The sequence below is a fragment of the Panthera pardus genome, unplaced genomic scaffold (genome assembly GCF_024362965.1).
Source record: "Panthera pardus isolate Hobbes unplaced genomic scaffold, ASM2436296v1 HiC_scaffold_8, whole genome shotgun sequence".
Taxonomy (NCBI): domain Eukaryota; kingdom Metazoa; phylum Chordata; class Mammalia; order Carnivora; family Felidae; genus Panthera; species Panthera pardus.
This window is the reverse complement of record NW_026527013.1, coordinates 49,685,796-49,707,966: the sequence shown is the minus strand read 5'-3', so window position 1 is coordinate 49,707,966 and position 22,171 is coordinate 49,685,796. Positions and strand designations below refer to the sequence as shown.

General features: G+C 38.9%; 1 protein-coding gene across 4 annotated transcripts in view; it reads right to left on the bottom strand.

Annotated features, from left to right (window-relative positions):
* The window catches only part of GRM7 (glutamate metabotropic receptor 7), an 876,035-nt gene that overhangs the window by 159,215 nt on the left and 694,649 nt on the right, over positions 1-22,171 (bottom strand). For 3 of the 4 annotated variants that reach the window (XM_019428303.2, XM_019428301.2, XM_019428302.2), the window contains exon 8: positions 11,184-12,119. The exons of the other annotated variant lie outside the window; for it this stretch is intronic. In XM_019428303.2, the coding sequence (XP_019283848.1) occupies positions 11,184-12,119 (936 nt within the window). The remainder of the gene's footprint in view (positions 1-11,183; positions 12,120-22,171) is intronic. 4 annotated transcript variants of the gene reach the window in all.

Below are 22,171 nucleotides of genomic sequence, written 5' to 3'. Positions count from 1 at the left end.
AAATGTCCATCAACTGATGAATGGATAAAGAAACTGTGGTTTATATACACAATGGAATACTACGTGGCAATGAGAAAAAATGAAATATGGCCTTTTGTAGCAACATGGATGGAACTGGAGAGTGTGATGCTAAGTGAAATAAGCCATACAGAGAAAGACAGATACCATATGGTTTCACTCTTATGTGGATCCTGAGAAACATAACAGAAACCCATGGGGGAGGGGAAGGAAAGAAAAAAAAAAAAAAGAGGTTAGAGTGGGAGAGAGCCAAAGCATTAGAGACTGTTAAAAACTGAGAACAAACTGAGGGTTGATGGGGGGTGGGAGGGAGGGCAGGGTGGGAGGGAGGACAGGGTGGGTGATGGGTATTGAGGAGGGCACCTTTTGGGATGAGCACTGGGTGTTGTATGGAAACCAATTTGACAGTAAATTTCATATATTACAAAATTAAAAAAATAAAAAAAAAAGGGAGGGAGGGAGGGAGGGAGAGAGAAAAGAAAAGAAAAGAAAAGAAGGAAGGAAGGAAGGAAGGAAGGAAAACGAACAAATGAACAGGATACCTCTCCATCTTAAAATCTGGAACATTAAACCAGGAGATAATTATCTTATTTCTGAGTCAAAATGAAACACTCTACTCATCTGGTGTTTGGTCCAGCAGCAGACAGCAGCCCTTGCCTCATCAACAATGCCATTTGGCCATGGTGTTCCAACCGAGTCAATTTGACTGGGGACTGGGAAGGTTACCAGAGAAACACAATGGACTGTATAGAATTGGAAGATTTAGCTAGCTTAAATATCTAGTCTTGGATGCTAAAACCCAATCATCACAAACTGATCTGGGGTTTTAGGTTTGTTAGCCAGAATCTCCCAGGTATGAATGACTGACTTCTTATATATAAATCAAGCCTCATTGGAAACATTATCAGCTTCCTGAAAGTGACAAATCAGAAAAGCGCTATCACATCAAAGTTCCAAGTGAAATTGGAGAGCCTGCAATACAAGAAGGAAAATGGGACTTCTTGTTTCAGTCACTCAGTTGCCCATCAAACAGATTTTTACGGATAACCCATTGTGCCTAAGGTTCCTCCTTTGAATATATAGAGATATTTGAGAATCTCAAGGAATTGCTAATTTTGTGGTATTGATTTGTCCTTTACATTCCTTGATACAGTGCACTCTCAGCCTTGCCTTGTAATTTCTCGGTTGACTGTATACCCTTCTCTTCCCCAACAACTCCATGTACATGAGACCTAAATAGGAAAGTGTGACTTTTTTTCAGAGTTGACGAATTCACATGAGCCCTCTCTGAAGTCTGTAATTAGATCATTGTGTAAAATTTGAGGTTGCTCACTTCTTGATGCACTGACTTCCCCATGGTTTTATGGCCAAACTCAGTCAGACCTAGAGGGCCAAATGTGACACTAAACTAGGATAGAATGCTACCAAAGTACAGGTTAACAAACCTGGCCATCTGAGGGTGTGCAACTCCACAGCAGTTGGCATGCATCCTGATTCTAAGATCCAACTGCCAGTCAGCTTTATTCATTAGGAACTCCTTACAATTCAAAAGCCAAAGACCCATTAATTATCCTTGGAAAAAGCTAGACTGGTGGCAACACACTGATGATAGCCAAAACAAGGAAGACTGTGTATAGTACAGTACAGTATTCAGAGTATATCCTCTTCAAAGCCATTCTTACCAATACCAATAATATAAATCAACTACTACTGTGGTGTAGTCTCTCCTGTGGGTACCTCTCTACTTGGGGACAGAGGATACAGACTGGATGCAGTGTTCCAAGTTTCCTCCCCACCAGCCATCTTCTGGAGCAGAGAAGGGAGCAGGATCATAATTTTCAGATCCGAGGTATTACTCCCAGATGTGGGAGGTTTGTTTGGCTCCTTTACTAAATGGGAAGTAAAGGGAAGAACCAGTGGTTTGTAGCTCTGATCCAATGTTTTTCTCTAAGAGACTATTCTCAGTCATGCTTGTCCTTTGAGTTGTATACTGTACTATAATGGATCTAAAACTCTAAACATAGGAAAAATAAAAAATAAAAATTAATAAATAAAAGCCTAAACATAAGGAAAGTCCGTTTAAATCATCACTGGTAACCACTGTCTATCTCCCCAGGGTAGAATTTCACATATTAAGGTTGTGCATTCAGCTCTCATGTCTGGATTTTTTCCCCCTCACCACCAAGCAAAGCTTTGAAACCTGATGGGTGTCCTACAATTCTACCCAATTCTGACCCTCTCTACTTGGAGACTGCATCAGACTCTACAGCTTAAGGGCTCAGTACCACAAGACAGCACCTTCCCACCCCCACTTCAGATGCCGTGTCGAGTCCATGTTGTCACCTGTGCTTACCACCTTTGGCTATAGATTAGAGGTTCCAACAACACTCTCCTTAGGCTTGAATTCATTTGCTAGAGTAGCTAACAGAATGCAAAAATATCTTCCTTACTACATTACTGGGTGTTTTTGTTTGCTTGTTTGGTGTTTGTGTGTGTGTGTTTTATAAAAGGATATAACTCAGGAACAGCCTGATGAGAGAGATGCATAGTGAATAGGTACTGGAAAAGGGAGCAGAGATTCCCTGCCCTCAGAGCATGCTATTCTCCCCAAATCTTAAAGTATTCATCAACCTGGAGGCTCTCCAAACCCTGTCCTCTTGGGTTTTTATGGAGGCTTCATTACATAGGCATTATTGATTAAATCATTGGTCAGTGGCAATCCATTCAACCTCCAGTCCTTCCCAGGGGCCAGGAAGTGGGACTGAAAGTTCCAACTCTCTAATCACATGGTTGGCTCTCCTGGTAACCAGACTCAGTCCTTCAGTAGGGTCCAAAAAGTCACCTCATTAACATAAAAAAAGACACCCTATTGCTTTCATCTCTTTGGAAATTCCAGAGGTAGTAGAAGCTCTGTGCCAGAAATGGAACAAAGAGTAAATACACATTTCTTATTATAAATCACAATATCACAACTATCATGCAAATGCTTACTCATAAGGAAAGAGTAATCTTTTAAAAGCATAAATCGAACATGTCACACATATCCCTGCCCTAAAATTCATTGATGACCGCTTTCCCCTGCTTGCCTTATAAACAAAATCAAGCATGCGGGGTCCTTCAAGATTTCACCTCTACCTGCCTCGTCAGAGTTAGATCCTGTCATCCTGCTAATTCATACTAACTCCTCTACTTTCAGTTTCCCCAAATACAGGACTATGTTACCTTCTGCAGACTCTCCTGCCTTGACCTAGAAAGAAATTTTTGCTAAGGTGAGCCTAGCGTGGAAGGATACAGTTCTTTACTGAGCATTTACCATGTGCTAGAGAGTGTTTGAAGTGCTCTTCTACTGTAACCCATCTGTACAATTGTGGCCTTATTGCCAATGCAATTTATAGTTTCAGTGTTCTTTTGTAATTCTTCAGCTGCCCCACCCATCCCCAGCCAACAAATGATCTGCTTTCTCTCACTAAAGATTAATTCCAATGTTAAAACTATTTTGGTATAAGTGTAATTATATAGTGCATACTCTTTTTGCCTTTATTCTTTGAGCATAATTATTTGGGACTTATCCATGCTGTTGGATAGATCAATAATCTATTGCTTTTTACTTCAGAGTAGTATTCCATTTTATCGCCTGACCATGACTTGTTCATCTATTCAGCAACTGATGGGCATTTGGGTTGTTCCAATTTTTTGACTATTAAACATACAAAAAATTATATGCAGATCTGTGTGGACATATTCTTTCATTTCACATGGGTAAAGAGATAGGAGGAATAGCTAGCATAGCACAATAGGTGTATGCTTAATATTTTAAGAACCTCCCAAACTATTTTCCAAAGTGATTGACTAACTTTTACATTCCCATTAGCAGCACATGAGAGTTCCAGTTATTCCACATCTTTACCAGCCCATGTTATCATCAGTTTTATGAACACTGTATTAAGCAATTTAAAGTTCTCATTTTCTCTTGCATAAATCTACAAGTAGGAATGACTACAGATGAAAGAACCTAGGACCACAAAGGTTAAATGACACAGTCACAAGGTACAATGAAATAGGCCCAGAGCACCACAGCATGATGGGTGATGAAGGAACTGTCTTCTAGGACCACAGGGCATCTGGGACCTGAACAAAACACCAAGTAGACCAGTGTTAGGCTCTGCACTATAGGTATCTTAGGGCCCCAAACCTGGATTTGGCAGGCCCCCAACTGCTCATCAGCAGACTGTCTTCTGCTATGATTTCCCATGCTTTAAGAAGAGTTGTTTCTGAAAATGATAGGTAGCCTGTGATGCTTGAGAGATGCCAATCAACAGGGATTTCTCTGAACATCCCACTACTAGTTATAAAAGTGAGGTCTGCATCCTTGTGACTGGTGTCTCTTGGAGGCTAAGATCTCACAGTAAAAGACACTTTCATGGGAAAGCTAGGCTCTCCAGTACACTTCTCAGGGGACTGATTCAAGACTTGCTTAGTTTTTCCCTTTAGCAGCAATTTCTCTTTCTTGAGCACTTCTCTGTTTAAACCTTGAATGGTGGGGACTTTGTTTTAATATAGTAAGTTATTTCCTTGTTAGTCTCACTCAGTACAGTTTTACAACGGATCTTGCATTTACCTGCTGAACTAGCTATTCCAGATAAAGGAAGGGACTAAGATGGTGAAGACTCCCATTATCCTAGGTGACTGCACCCAAAGTTAGCTTCAGGAGGGGAGTATAGGACAGCACTATCCCAAGCCACTGACTAACACCAGACGTGCAAACAGCTGGTTTCAGAGGGCTGTTTGGAGAGAAGCTCAGTTATCATGAGGGTCACAGGAGGAAGCAGAAAGGAGATTGTTCCATACGCTTCTACTATAAATTTGAACAGACAAAACTAAACAACAGAAGCAAGACCTCAACCACTGGCCCCCTTGCCCATCACAGCATGAGTGCTCAAAGGGCCTCAAGGGAAGCTAAGCACTGGGACACCTCTCTCAATATGTATTTCCAGGCAAGGTGGGAGGTTCTACCAAGCCTTCCAGAAAAGAAAGTCAGAATTTTTGTTTTAAAATACATCTATATTTGTGTATGAATCTGGTGTATTTACATATCCAGAAGCTGTTATCAGACTGTTAGCCATGACTGTATACAGAGGACAGAATAATGGGAGGGAGTCCTTCTTCTTTCCTTATTTAGTTGCTGTTAGAAAACAAACAAACAAAACAAAACAAAACAAAACAAAACTCAAACATGGAATAGTGGGCAATGCTATTTGCGAATTCCAAAAAAGAAACAAAGTACCTATAAGCATATCTCTATTCCAGTAACAAAGCAGCATAATACAAAAGGAAAGGTAAGGCATATTATATTCCCTTACTCTTTTAAGGTTCAAAGTGTTCAAAGTAGCTTTCAAACCTGCTTTATCTTTTCTATTCCCTCAGACCTTCTTTAAATGAGTGCCATCTTTTGTCAATCTATTACAATAGCTACTTAACTTACTTTTCTTAACACCAGCAGTTTCACCTTTACTCATCCTCAAGCACTGTCCCTGGATCCCTGGAATTCACATTCCAAAATACCCTATGTTAATGTTCCTCCCACCTTCATAAACCTTTTGTTGGCTCTCCATGGCTTATAGAAATAGAATCCAAACACAGTCCTCCATAATTTGGATTTGTTTCTCTTCACCGCATCACTATCTCTGTCACAGGGCCCAGGCCCACAACATCAGAGAGGGGAGAATTGCATTAGAGAGAAGACTTTGCATAATTCAACATACGCAGAGGGGAATATTTCACCCTAAGAAGGGAAAGCGGGTATTTCAGCTTACAAGCTAGAGTATTTAAAATTAACTTGGTCCATCACTTTGAAAGATGGGATTCTTGCCAAAAGTTTAATTTGAGAATGGAATGTTGGGGTTCACACTGTTTTAAAGTTTTCCCATAAAATGCGATTTTATTAAATTTTATTCTTACACCTCATATTTGCAAGAGTCAAAGTCGCCTTAAGTGCAATCTGTCTCTTCTCTCTACACATCAAGTGTTGAAAACACCACTCCCTACTTTTTTACATGGGATATAATTTCTCACTGGATTGTCACAGCGCTTCCTCTGCCTGGTAACTTCAGTCCACTTGTCACTCCTCCATGAATCAGAAGTAGAGTTCTGGTTTCTGGGGTGCCTGTCCTTCAGTCCTCTTCTGACAACTGTAGCATGCCTCACACTATTCAAAGTTGGTTTGAACATCTCTGTTGATCACTAGCTTGTGAGTTCCTGACTGAAGAACATGGTGCCTTCTTCACCTCTCCTCCCCAGTCCTTCACAGAATACTAGGGACATAGTAGGTTATTTCACAATTGTGGAGCAAGTGCTCAAAGACCATGAGAAAATCTCAATCAAATCAAATAGGGCAGAGACATAAACTAATCTATGACTCCCAAAGGGAGCTAGGACTGTTCCTTTCTGTATGGCCTTTGAAAACTTAGAGATGTATAATCAGAGACAAGATAAAGACTAATTCAAGCACACTCCCATTTTCCTGAGTATTCTTTATATTTAAGCAGATATATTCTAATGAAAGCCACCCAATGGCTCTTGCACAAGGACAACAAACAGCTGAGTTGGCAGAGATATCAAAGGTCATTTGTCAGTGTCCAGTAATAATCAGAAATGACACATGGATTTCACATTCCTGCCAGTTCTGACTTACTGGTAGTGGCTGCCTAACGACTGTGTTGATAAGGATTTTAAGACCACACCTGGGTTTAGAGAAAGCTCGCCATAATTGATTACCACTGTCTGCCCAGGGCACAGATTAGGAAATATTTACCTACCTGCCAAATATTTCTGATCCTTAATGTCAGTCCTAGATTAGTTCGCTCTGTGTTCAGATTCTGGGGCTCTGTCACATGTGGAAGATCAAAATGTTGCCTTATGTCTAAATCCTCTAGAAACACTCGTGGACATTTCTTTCTGCCTGTCTCTTTGCTATCTCTGGTTGCAGGGTCAATATCTTGGTCCTGACTCTTAAGGTCTCTAGCCAAAGCCTACGAGTTGACACTTCATTCAGACCTCCTGAGTCTAAACTTTGTCTCTGACTCTGAATAATGTCTTTCTGATCTCCTGGTTCCTTGATCTCTGGACCTCCCAGTTGCTTGAGATGAGAATTAATTTATTCTTAAAGGCTCTAAAAATAGAGATCAGGAAATATTTATATGACATGTTCGGTGGATTAGGAAGAAAATGTTCAGGTAGTTTTCAGAAGCATGCTTGGTTTGTGCTGACATACTTCCAGCATGCTTGTTAAGAAGTCTAGAGTTCTATGCCCATCCCACTGCCCTATTGAACCAGTTGGGAATATTTTTAAAGACAAGTTCCAATGGGGATTATCATACACACAATTTTAAGAACCATGGAATTAAGGATCCTGAGTTGGTTCAGAGATTACTAGCAGTAGCCCTCTTCTGTCACCTCGTGGAATAATGCTTCAGTGAAAACCAAAGAATCTTATTACTTAAGTGCTATAATCTTTGCGATTCTGTTCTGATATATGAAGAATGGCCTGTGGGCCGCATTACAGAAGATAGACTCCTTCCTTTCAGCCACTGCTCTTTTTCCAGCATTCTTCCCTGAACATAAAATGCCTCAATGCTTTTCCTTCTCTTCCTCTCCCCACCTTGCTACACAAACAAATACATATGCACAGAGGGGAAGACCTCTGAGACCCTCTGACTCCACTCCATTTATATCAAGGTCTACTTTGCCTTTGCAGAGCCAAGTGGTGTAAAGGTTTTCTCCTCATCCATGTGTAAAAAAAAAAAAAAAAAAAAAAAAAAAAAAAAAAAACCAACAAAACAAAAAACAAACAAAACAAAACAAAACAAAAAAAAAAACACTGGCTTACCTAGAAAGCTCTCCTGACAACTGGTTAAAAAGATTTGGATAAACCTAACTTCTACAGGGTTTCTCTTATTTTGGCAGGGTAGATTGTATTCTCCCTGTATGAACCAAGCTCTTTTCCAGGAGGCATGCAAAAAAGATAGATAAGCCATAAACAAAGACTTTTTTTTCATGGCAAACAATCTAGTCCTCCAGTAGCCATTGCCAGTATATAGCAATGGGGCATTACCACACTTGACTAGACCAGCTAGTTCCCACATTTCTATAACTCTATTATTTCCAGTGTTTCCTTGAATCATCTCAGTGACCTAAATAGAAATTCCTAAAACCAGGGATCATTCTCTTATGGCTCAAGTTTACCTCCTTCATCATGCCTAACCTTGTTGCATGATCCTCATAATCACAGGGTTAGCAACAATAAAACAAGATAAGTGTAATCTCCTGCATCCTTCTTCACAAAAGCAAAAATATACTGAGGGTTGATATTTCACGAGAAAATAAACATTTCTCATACTTTGTGCTGTGCTAATGAACTCAACTGATGAGAAACTTCACAAAGATATCCTTATCATAATCAAAATGATTTCAATTTCCTAAAACAGTAAATAGTTATTACTGAAATCACTGCCTAATCCTTTATTTTTGTTACAATGGAATTCTTTCACTTAAACACTTAGACTCTTCAATCTAAACAGAAATGGAAGGGCTGTGATTCTGAATATTTTTAGCTTGGCAGTGATGCCTTTTTCTGTGATCTCTGTTGCATTTGTCAATTTGCCGCCTTCCACAATTTAAATTCCATGGTTTCATGTACAAAAAATATTTTAAATTTATCACTCATGCTTCTCTAGCCATATGCCTATCTTTAAGATGTGTGAATTTCCATATAAAATTCACTGTTCCCATTTGGCAATTTAGTACCTTTAATTGTGCCAATCAACCATGTAAGATATCACAAACCATTGAGAGTATACAAAGAAAAACATACATGTCTTCAAAACTCTAGGATACAAAGCACACTGCTTAAAGACAGCCTACTTATTGCTGTAGTTCAGTTCAACCAGCTCAAAGTCTTACAGAACAACTGGAACCAGTGAATTCAATTCCTGAAGCCCTATATCACTTTCAGGTATTTAAATGAGTCGACTATACCCGTGATCTTACAGAAAGGATTCACAGTCATGACCAGAAAGGGCTAGAAATGACAAATTAAAGGGTAGAGACTTGAATTGTCAAATATCATTACAACAGGGACTATCTATAAAACTGCAGGTACTCCTGCCTTTTATATTCCCCAACAATAAATTTATAAGAAAAGGATTTAATGTTTTTAGCCTGTTACATAGGGATTTGTGTTTGTTTTAATAAAAAATAATTATTATCTTCATAGGCTTTGATAATACACATCATTTCCCATAAAAAGTTCAATGGTTATCAACTTACTAGCATACATTTGGGAAATTCTTTTCCTTTTTCTCTCTATTGCGTTTCACTACCCTAACTCATATTTTACTATTCCCTTGGCCCAGGGATAGATAGAAGCAATAAAATGCAATTCAAGTTGGTTTCACAGACAGTAAACATGCATTATGAATTTGAAACATACTGTTGGAAACATACTATGCTTGTTGAGCATGTATTTTAGAACTTCCTCTAAGACATTCATGACTAAAACCATATCTGGAACCATTCACTGTCCTTGGTTTCAGAATTCTCTGTGGTTTTATGAGATACTCATTAAAAACAAATAAACAAACAAAAAACCCCAAACCCCACACAGTCCAAACTGATGGCTTCTGAATCACACAATTTAGATAAGAGACATCTTCTCCATTGGAACACCAGTCAAAGGTCATTAATAATTTACAGGATTATATGAGAAGAGAAGTAATAATGAAAAATTCAGATTCAGTGAATTCCTAGAGGCACAGATTTGTGAATTTGTAGAGATTCCTACTTCAATCCTTGTTTTCCTCATTTAGGGCACTAAGTCCTTGAATGCTTCAGAGACTCCTACAAAGTAACACAGAATCAGGCTACACTCCCTACATTTTCACTTCTAATCAAGCTATATGCATGCCCTCTCTTATACAGTGTTCCAGTTAGTGCTCTAGGTCTTGGTTCTGGCTTTAGCTGTACCGCCATGCCAGAGCTGACTTTAAGGAATGAAGGACAGCACATCTTATTAAGATCACCATATTAGAACTGCCCGATTTGCATACACACAAAACCAAATCCAGGTGAGTATAAAAGATGTGTAGGAATCTCATGTAGAATCAAGGCTTTAGCAGTGCCTAATTGCATGCCTGTTGAACCTACAGCTAGACATATATTAATTGCTTTAAGAATCAACACATTAGGGCTGCCTAACTTACAGACTCATAAAACTGTATAACTATATGGGTGGGGGGGGGGGAGAATGCACACTAACCATATCTAGGACCAACATATTAGGGTCCACTAATTTTGCCAACTTTGAGTTTCCACAGTTTGATGACACCTGCTGTACTACATACTGTCCCTCCCATGGCTAGAAAGTTGAGTCTCTCCTATCACTCTGAATCACTTGATGTGACAGATGTATATATAGCTTTAGGGAGCCCAGGATACAATGATAACCAAAACTCTCCTATTTTCATCCACTATATATATGTGTGTATATGTGTGTGTGTGTGTATGTGTGTGTGCATATATGTAGGCATGTATATATGTACATGCATGTATATATATACACACACACATAAATATATGGTGGATGAATATGTATGAAATATATATATGTGTGTGTGTGTATATATATATATATATATATAATATGCAAATGGAACTTCTAGTATGTTGTGTTGCTCACAAACTAGATCCAATCCGCGGTGAAAACCTAGACAGTCACTAACAAGACTGAGAGAGAGCTAGTAATGACCATCTTCATCCCAGTGAAGCATTGTGGCCTTTTTCTCCTATCCCAAGGAAATATATGTGTAAGAAGAGAGGGTGGGTAATGAATGAATAGGAAGATTTCATTTGGACAGACTGCATGATTTTATACTGGATGAGCTCTTGCTACACTGAATAATTCCATCACAAATTAACTTGAAAAAGCTACCTCTTGTTGGTTTCCAGTGAAATGAATGTGGCACAGTTCCCTGCAGATTTTAGATTCCTGTAGCACTGAAGCCTAGTAATTCAGGATATAAAACTTCTTGCTTTATACAATCAATTTGGTTTCAATATTTACAAAAACAGACATATTTTGAATGTGTGGTGTGGTGTGCATTTTCACTTACCTTTTCCGCTGACTGAGCAGTGCCAAAAAAAATGGGAATGAAGGCAAGCCACACTATACATGTCGTGTACATAGTGAATCCAATGGGTTTGGCTTCATTAAAATTCTCTGGGACACCCCGAGTCTTGATGGCATACACAGTACATGTGACCATGAGAAGAATGCTATATCCCAAGGAGCAAATGATTTGGAGATCTGTAATGTCACATTTGAGAACTCCCCTGGCCTGCTCAGGGTTCATTGTCTTATGTTCATCATAGTCTATGATGATGTTGGGTGGGTCAACACCAAACCAAATGAAAACTCCTAGAAGCTGAACTGATATTAAACTGGAAGTGATTGCCAGCTGTGATGTTGGGCTTATGAGTCTGGGAGCTGTCACTGATTTCTTGCCCTGCTCAAATATGCGATAAATCCGATTGGTTTTTGTCAAGAGGGCTGCATAACTGATGCACATACCCAAGCCCAAGAAAACTCTCCGGAAAGAACACACGGCCACATCAGGTTTGGCTATCATCAGGAAAGTGATAATGTAGCAAAGAAAGATGCCAGTCAACAGAACGTAGCTCAGTTCCCGCCCAGATGCCCGGACAATGGGCGTGTCATTGTAGCGGATGAAAGTGGCCATGACAAAGATGGTGGCAATGATCCCCAACATTGCTAGGAAGACAGGGATGACGGCCCAGGGGGAATGCCACTCTAATTTGATGATGGGGATATCCTGGCAGCCGGTTCGGTTTTCATTGGGCCTCTGGTCGTAGGGGCAATGTTGGCATGTCATCTCATCAAACTGGTACTGGTAGCCATCACAAGGCTCACAGGTCCAGCAGCACGGAGTTCCCTTCTGAGTCTTCTTTCTTTGCCCAGGCTTGCATGGCAGTGTGCACACTGAGGGGGGGATCTCCCGGACTCCTTTACCCCACTGCATGTCCTCTATCTGCAGCATAAGAAATGAGAAGGTGTAACTGGCAGATTAGTTAAGAGAAAAGGGAGAGAAGGAAACAACAACGATAGAAGCAGCATTTGAGACTTGACAAGGCTAAAGAACTACCCACCTCCCTACAGTTAGTTTGAACTAAGACCAAGATTTGACCCCAACTATTCCACCACAGCATCCTTACTTTTTGCTACTATGGAGTATGCCAAACATGCCTGATTTTAAGATTTCCCTGTGGTTGGGGCACCTGGGTGGCTCAGTCGGTTAAGCATCCAGACTCTTGATTTCTGCTCAGGTCATGATCTCACAGTTCGTGGATCAAGCCCCAAATCAGTATGGAGCCTGCCTGGGATTATCTCTCCCTCTCTCTCTCTGCCCTTTGCTGGCTCGTGCTCTTTCTGTCTCTCAAAATAAAGAAATAATAATAATAAAAAAATTCCCTGTGGCAACTGTTAAAAAATACATATTCCCTATTCCTACCCTACACATTCCAAACAAGAATATACTAAAAGGAAAAAACAAAAAAACAAAACAAATGAACAAAAAAAAAAAACAAACCCAACTACCTTTGGATCTTTAACAAATCTTTAACAAATGATAAATCAAAACACAAATTTTAAGTAATGTGAAATGTTACATGCATCTCCCTTATTAGCTGCTTTTTAAAAATTTGTTTTAAAATTATTTTAGGTGATATTGCAATGTTTACTACCTTTCCTAAAATTCTGTAGGCATCACTGCCATTATCAATGAGAAATTTTGAAGCAAATTCATTTTAGTCTATTATTTATCACATAGGAGTAATAAGGTTCATTACTGAAGGGTATATAATGGTAGTTGGCCATATCTAAGTAATTGGTAAGCATTTGAATAAAAAAATATGGTCTGGAAACCTTTCAATATTGGCCACGTACCTACCTATTCAGAGATGAAATTTAAAACTAAAATACCGTATCCTAGAGGAGGATGAATGTTGATTTGCTTTAATTAGAATAGTGGTTTTCTAGAGGGCAATTCATAATCAACAGTGTTCTGAGAAATAATGTCATTAGAAACAAAGAAAAAGTAGTGTCGGGCTGAAATTTCATTGTAGCAGAGATCTCTTACTTGTCAGCACACCATCTACTCTTCCTCTTTCCTGATATTGGTTCCTCAGAACTCTTTCTACATGCTTGCTGTGAGATGAAACTTACACTGAAGCTCCAGGGGTTGCTCACATGACCCAGTCTTGGCCAGTTAATGTACAGCAGGGGTTCTCAAGCTTGAGAATGCTTCACTAGGAGGGTTCCTTACCACCCAGTATACTGGGTCCCACAGTAGGATTTTTTGACTGGGTATAGAAGGGATCTGAGAATAAGTATTTCTAACCAAATCTTTGGTGATGTTTCTGGGGGTTATCTAGGGACCACACTTTGTCAAAAATGGATACATTCCAACCTCCTAGCCACAGAATATGGGTCAGGGATGGGATTGTTATAGAATGGAGAGGAATTTAATTTCATTTTTACTGAGATTATACGTAATAAAAATATCTCGTTTTTGTTGGACTGGCAGTTTGTAGGATATAATGATGCCAGTGTGCAAGGCTATAAGAATGAAGGAGTTTCTAAGAGAGAGAAGTCAACAAAAAGAAAAGCATTACTGAGAAAGAGAAGAAGAGAGATTACTAAGGAGCCTGTTTGAGCTACTTGAGACAGCCATGCCTGAAGCATGAATTCCCTAGACTATGCCATTATACAAGCCAGTAAATTCTGCTATGCTGAAACACTTTCAATGGCATTTCTGTTACTTGTGATCAACAGTCCTGAAAAATACATGTATTAAATAACTTAAATAAAAAATATAAATTAAATATGACTTTAAGTCAGAAAATTAATTCATAGAATAAATGCCAATGAACAAATTTAGCTGAAATTCCCCATACCTTTTTTTTAATGTTTATTTATTTTTGAGAGAGAGAGAGAGAAAGAGAGAGAGAAAGAGAGTCAGAGAACAAGCAGGGGAGGGGCAGGGACACAGGGAGACACAGAATCCAAAGCAGGCTCCAAGCTGTCAGCACAAAGTCCATGGGGCACCAACTGATAGCCCATGAATCATGACCTGAGCAGAAGTCAGATGCTCAACCGACTGAGCCACCCAGGCACCCCTTATCCCCCACACCTTTTTAATACAGTTGGACTAAAAAAATAGGATAGAAAAATACTGGAAAATCTGAGGCTTTTTAAAAATGGATAATTTTAAGAGATGAGGGGGAAAGCAAACTAATTTATTGCTCTTGGAAGTTTAGTACTGTATTAAAACAGAATGCAATGTATAGCAGGGTGTGATACTTGCATCAAAACCCAAGTTAAGATCCACATTCAAAATCTAAAACAAATGTAGTTAACCGTGAAAAATAATGGCTCAGGGATTAAGCTTCATAAATTATCATAGCCTTGTAATGGTTGAATTTGAACTTTAAACAGAGACCCAAAAATCTTCAGATGACTTGTGTAAACCCATTTGCCTCAGCACAAAGCCCAAGTCAGTACTAATAAATCTAACTAAATATAAAACATAATCATCTCTTTCTCAACATCATGATTTTTGAGGCAGTAAGTCACTGGCAGCCATCCCAAAGCCATAATATTAAGGAAATAATTTGTAATAAGCGATAAAAAGATACACATTAACTTTACAAATGTCAAACTGCGAGAAGATAGAACCTAAAAAATTGCTATTATTAATACAAATGTTTCCAAATGTCAAATTAAAAGGTCCTACTCCTGGTTAGTAAGAAAGATTAACCAAAAAAAAAACAAAAACAAAACCCAGAAACCTATAAATATATTTCATTAGCTAAACTTCAGATTGCCTAATTCTAACACTAGTAGATAGTAATATGCCGTATGATTAAACTTGATCTATGGGAATAGATGAAGGGCTCATACAAATATAAAAACAAATTATCATTATCTGTAATATTTTACAGCCAATTTCAAATGTTGCCAGCTATTTCTTTCCCCTTGGAATAAAATAAAATGCCCAGCAATTTCCACCCTTAACTTATCCAAATATATACAAGAGCTATAACCACAAACATTACATTGACTGATTACTTAATTTGTTTTCAATTTTCATTTAAAGTACATCTCAACTCCGTTTAATTGTATATATTACAGCAACAAAGTTGCCTCTTGCACCAAATGAACAAAAGTCTAATTTACTCGCTTTGCCAAGAAAATCATTATTGAAAATATATTGTGTTGAATGAAGATACCAAGTAACCTTTAAAAGCTCTAGTAAGTGAGAATTCTTCTAAAGCGATACATATGATTTGTGTATATCTATACCCATCCTCACACACTCAGTGGCTTGTTTCATAAGAATAAACAGTCAGCTGCAAATGCCCATGGATACTTATTAAAGGGAGAATACTCATTTAGGACTATGAATATTCAAGTATAGTGTCAATTTTCTTTTCCAGAGGCTAGTAGGAATGTAGATTTCTATTCTATTTTGATGGCTGCAACAAAACCAAGTTTCCCTTAGCTGGAAAGCCAAAGTGAAGGTGCAGAAAGATTAGAAAAAAGGGCTAGGATGTTTACTGCCATCTTCTTTAGAAGATGCAGTCCTACATTCCCTGATTAAGGATGCATTTTCCTCCCGGACACCATTGTTTATAGTCATTGGATACTGGGTCTGCTCAGTAGCTGGCTCATGGGGAAGAGATGTTGAAATAGATTATATGGATAGGCAGATCAATTGTTTAGGAAAGAAATGTAGTTCTGGCCAATGAAAGCAAACATAAGCCTGATGTCGAGTCCTAGGAATGTGGTTCTTCGCTCTTAAAAGAGATACAAGGAAGAGATCTATGGTCTTTAGCCTTTGAACTCTGATGTGTACAAACATGATGTATGGAGCTGCAGCAGCCACTTTTTAACCATGAAGACAAGCTTATGGGAAAAAAGCCCATATCCTAGGATAGAAAACAATAGATAAAAAAAGAATTTTTGTCTTTGATGGTGCTGAAATAATTTCTAGGCCCAAGATGGAGCCACTGCTGCTCAGGATGTCACCTCAGCAAACCAAACTTGGATAAGTTCTGTGCCCCTATAAACAAGTTCCCCTTGACCAGACACACAGTGTACTCAGCCAGTCTCAGAATGCCAAACCAACTCTGAGCCTTCTTGGCCCAAACAAGATTGACTATATGGCCCCAGACTATCAGTTCTTTTCTGTTTGTCTTTTCCTTGTTGTTTATTCTTTACCCTGTAAAAAGCTTCCTGCCTTGCATCCCATTTTGTGGTTCTCTGAAAGGAGACTGTCTAGTTCATGAAGTGTTTAAAGTTAGTTTCTATCATCTAAATGATCTTCATTAATCATTCTTTAACAGTACGATAATGATGTCACCAAATTAACCAACACTGGTGCTAATGTACCCCTGAATTTTGAACATGAAATGATAAACTTTCCTTAGTGGTTGGCCAATATTGCCTGCATAGTCAACTACTTGCAATGAAACATTCTAACAAATACACTTTTTCTTACTTCTGCATCTACTACGTGAACACCTTCTGAGACTGTTAGACAATTAGCCAATAATTCAAATTCTAATAGGGATAGCAAGTAGCTCCAGAAGGAAAAGGGACTTTCAAACAACAAATGATCAGAAACACTTGTCTTGTCTCCTGGGAATGCTCTTAAAAGAGAGTAGGAAAGCCCCAGACTCAGAATATCAGCTGGGACTCCATTGCTCCTGGCTCAGAGAGGAAACGATGAAAAAGCACCTGTCAGCTCAAGTTCTCTAGCACATGTGATTGGCAAAGAAATATTGGGGTCTGGCTCTAGTAGAGAGTGAGCTACTTCACAGGGAATGTGCAGACCTTATAATCACTGGAATTTTAAAATAAAATCAAATTAGTTGCTGTCTTACTGCCAAAGGCAGAACTCAAACAAAAGCAGAATACACTGTTTGGTGTATCATTTGTATCTAGTAGAAATCTGTTCTTTTCCCCACATAGACATTTTCTATCTAAGTGAAAATTTTGTCACTGCAGGGATATTTTCTTTAGTGAAATTCCATTTGCATGTTTCCTAAGCTTACTCTGTAGACCAAGCTGGCTGGTGCTTTTATTGAATAATTCTCTACAATATTATTTTTTTACTTATTAAAACCTTAATAGAATAAGCTAATTTTAAAAGAGCCTTCTTATTAAAACACTATTTGTTCATTAAAATATATTTGTCCTGTCTAATTTTTGGAAAGAGCGTTTTAGGAAAAATGAGCAGGAATATTTAATCCTTGATATTAGAAAAGAGCCAGGTTTCAGTTCTGCGGGGGGCGGGGGGGTCAAGTAAGCAAGGTAGAGGGGCTACCAAGAGCTTCGCAAGGAATCCTGTAGCAGCATTCAATGGCTTTTTCTTTTTTAAGACTCAGCTTCTATTTTTAAACCATAGGCAGTATGACTAGACTATGAAACAGAATTTCAGGGCTGCCATATTACGATAAAAACACTCATTAATTCATATTCTACCTATTCAAACTATATAAAAGAACATTTTTTTTAAGAGAGAAAGAGAGAGAGGGAGAGAGCAGAGGAGGGGAAGAGAGAGAGGGAGACACAGAATCTGAAGCAGGCTTCAGGCTCTGAACTGTCAGCACAGAGCCCGATGCGGGGCTCAAACTCACAAACCCCGGAGATCATGACCAGAGCTGAAGTTGGACGATTAACCGACTGAGCCACCCAGGCGTCCCAAGAATCATCTGTGTTTTTAATGTACTCTAGGAAGAAAGTGGCACCACCATATTGTTAGGGAAGGCTTTTTGCTATGGTAGAACCTGGGCATTCTCATGGAAAGATCCAGAGCTTCATCTCACCACCGAGCCCCTGGAAGTCCAAGGCGTTGATAAATTTATGCTGTCATAGAGATTTTATTTTGAATTAAGCCAGTGGTTCCTAAACCTGCCACACATGTGAATCACTTGGAGAGCCTCTAAAATTTTCAAAGAAGCATCAGTGTCTTTTAAAACTCCTCAGGTGAAAGGTAGACAGGTTTGGGAACCACTGAACCACACACTCTGAAGAGCTGGGGTTTGGAAGAAAATCTTTGTGCTGTGTAGACAACTTAGTGACCACAGAGGTGGTCTTGCCTGGACTTCTATTCTCAACCTTACGATACAGTATCTCTCATTAAAAGTCAGAATGGGTCACATAAAATGCTCAGTGATATTCTGACAATTTAATGGGACAGTATGAAGCTATCGTGAAATTACAGAGTTGCATGGTCAGTAAGGTCTCTAGGCTTACGTTTCATTATGTCATTGGCCAAACAATTTAAAATGCCTACGGCAGCAGAACATAGAAAGTAAATGAATGGAGAGGTAGTGAGACATTTCTGTCCCCAAAACAACCAAGTCTAAAGGAACACAGTAAGATTATGCATACTTAGAAATAGGTGTTAAATTATACATCAAGAAGAGATTTCATAATAGTTCTGCCTAAATGATCTGCACTCACTGTTTCAATGCCTGTATTTCCCTCAAATACAAGCAACAGTGGGTGGGTGCTTGTTTTTAAGTGTATATAATTGAAACCTCCCAGATTAACTGAACAGTTTGCCCCTACAGTAAATCTAGGTTTCTCATTCTTTATGAAGCTTTTCTCTATTTCTAACTAAAAGGGATGACTAGGCTTGGTTTCAGAACTTCTTTTTTATCCTCCCCACCCCCTACTCAGAATATATGGAACCTTCTGATTTTTTTTTAAAGTTGATGCCTTTTTAAAGATATCATGTACTCTAAGGGCCAAACAGTGCACATCTGCTGACACTAGTTAGCTGCCTCTTTCTGAAACAATATTGTCACTATAGAAGCCATCTCCTTATAGTGTATATGCTGACTACAAGTGACCACTGATCTATTCCCTCTCTGGGGACAGTTCCCTAAAAGATGCTTAGCAATCAAATATTAGGTATTTAATCTTGTGTAATTACTAAATACATTTCAAAGTACTTTTTAAAAAAGCTGGGTCTAACAATAACATATTCTAATAATAACGTGAACATATTCATGTGGATGCCTCAAAAATACCTCCCATTAAACTTGTTTAAAATTAAACTCATGATTTACTCAGGGACTAGCAAACTACTGCCCATGGGCTGAATCCTGCCCACTGCCTGTTTTGTCAATAATATTGTATCAGAGCATCATCTCAGTTGTTCACTTACATGTTGTCTATGGCCAGTTTTTTGTTACAATGGCAGAAGTGAGTAGCTGTGAATGCATGGACCGCAAGGCCTAAAGTATATACTATCTGGCCCTTTATAGAAAATATTTACTGACACAGATCCAAAGAAAACAAAATGACAAAGCCCTAGTGCATGGCAACCTTATGTATCTGTAAACCATAAGTTTTGTCATCTTCAACATCTCCCATCCTCTTGGCCCCTCATAGTTAAGTTACCAACACATCATGTAGATTTTACCTCTTGAAATCACTTAAGTTAATCATTTCATATAACAAACTATTTATTAAATACAGGCACATCTTGATTTATTGCTCTTCCTTTTATGGCCCTTAGGAGGTATGGCATTTTTTACAAATTGTAAGTTTGTGGCAACCTTGCACTGAGCAAGTCTGTGGGCACCATTTTTCCAACAGCATTTTTCACTTTGTATCTCTATATCATGTTTTGTAACTCTCACAATATTTTAAATTTGTTCATATTATTGTATCTGTTATGATTACCCATGATTCATGATCTCTGATGCTCAATTATAATTGTTATGGGCCGCCATGAACCACTCCCACATAAAATGGTGAGTGGGTTTTATTTAATTGATAATTTATTTAATAAATAAATGTGTGTGTTCTGACTACTCTACCAGCCAGCTGTTCCCCCATCTTCCTGCCTCTCCTTAGGCTTCCCTATTTCCTAAGACACAACAATACTGAAATTAAGGTAATTAATAACCCTACAATGGGCTGTAGTGTTCAAGGGAAATGAATTTGGCGGACTTCATTGTTGTCTTATTTTAAGAAATTAGCACAGCCATACCAGCCTTCAGCAACCACCACCCTGATCAGTCAGGAGACACTGACATTAAGGCAAAACACCCCACCAGCAAAAAACCAAACCAAACCAAACCAAACCAAAACAAAACAAACAAAACAACAAAATAAACCCAAGTTGACAAATGTTCAGACGAACATTTTTTAGCAATAAAGTATTCTTTAAGTTATGTACATTATTTAAGACACAATCTCATATTGCATACTTAATAAACTAAAGTCTAGTATAAACTTCTATATGCACTGGGAAACCAAAAAGTTCATCTGACAGTATTTACTGTGATATACACTTCATTGTGGTGGTTTGGAACCAAACCCGTACTACCTCTGAGGCATGCCTGCAAACTTTTTGGTGCTGCACCCTGTTTATTTGCTGAGAACAAACAGGAAAAAAAAAAGTGCCTTAGAGAAATGAATCCTCTTTTCTCATCTTTGCTATCACCATCTCCTCTGCAAAATCTTTCTGTGGAGTTTCCCCACCTCCCTTTTCCTGCTGGCTCCCTCCTAATCCCATTAGCTGCACTACAGCCAGAAGGGTCCTTTAGCATGCTGATTTGGTCATGTCACCTTTATGCTTAAGCTCTTTAGTGACTTCTTGCTATAAAACATCCTAGATGCGTCATAATCCAGCAGGCACACAGAGCAATAGGCTTTAGCTGGGTTCCATGAGGGTTCCTGCCCCAGCATGAGTATGGGCCACAATATGCTGTTCTGTGATTCTTCAGTTCACTAAATTCTTGCTCAGGAGGTCCCTACCCCCACTGAATTGGCTCTTCCTTTAATAAACTCTAAAGACCCCCCCTTAAAGAACTTAACACAATTTGTAATTATGCACATATGTTACTTCATTAAGGTCTTAACTCCCAATTTATACATAAGCTTCTTGAAATCAGAGCTTCTGTCCACTTTATTCACTTGTTAGAAACTCAAAATCTGGGAGGAGGCTCCATAACATTGTTGGACTGAATGGGTGAATGGTAGTGTGAAGGACCGAGGAGACTGACCAGTCCTCTAGAACTGATTTTCTCCAGCCAAAATTCGAGTTTGATTCTAACTAACAATGAAAGGATCCCTAATTACGTATGTGAGTCTCCCTGTTTTCAGGTCATTTACTATACATCTATAGAGTGAAAGTTTACACTTGAAAAGTCTTTGGCATTTTCTTCAGGAAAGAAAGGGAATTAAATATGGAGCACTGAAATGCTAGGTAGAGGGGAAATTAATACAATTAACACATCACAGAAAAGGAAAAAAACAAGTCATGGACAATTTGCAGCCAAGGGGAGAACTTGATTTGAATAGGTCTCTGTGTCACCAGCTAGACCCCAAGACTTGGCCTTTACTGCCCACCTGCTTGTACTCACTAACCTCTGTCTTACATTTTTCCCTGAGCTCTTCTTTCTGGCTTTTCCCTTAACGCAGACAAATGAAACCTGAAACCACCCCAGGTGATAGACTCTCCTGACAACACCTGCCTTAGACCTAGACCACCTAGACCTTTTCAGCTAAACCTGAGTTGTGCCTGCACAGATGGATCATGGAGTCACCTCTAGAATGACCTACAATTACCTTTACCTCATTGTAGCACTAAACTCTCCACCCAAGGAGGAGTCTTAGCCTCATTTACATAACATACAATGTAAGTATATATAAGCTTGTTTACTTCAGGCACATGTGTGACCTTATGCCCACCTCTACATAGGATGGCAAGGCTCCCCTATGCCCTCTCCCAGAGAATCACCACTTGGGAAGCCACTCCTCATGATCTCCTTGTTTGCTGCAAATAAAAGTTTTCATTGTGGGACAACTCAACCTAGTGCAGGTTCTGACTCACCAAGGAGTGAACTCATGTTGGCTCAGTTACACCTGATCATATAGGCAGAAAGAGCTAGGGGCTCCTAGGGAAATGAAGACAAGGTATAGCTTTCTTGACATAAGAAAACTCATTTTAGGCTTCTGGCCATCTTGTGATCTATGCCTGACTAGCACTACTTGCCC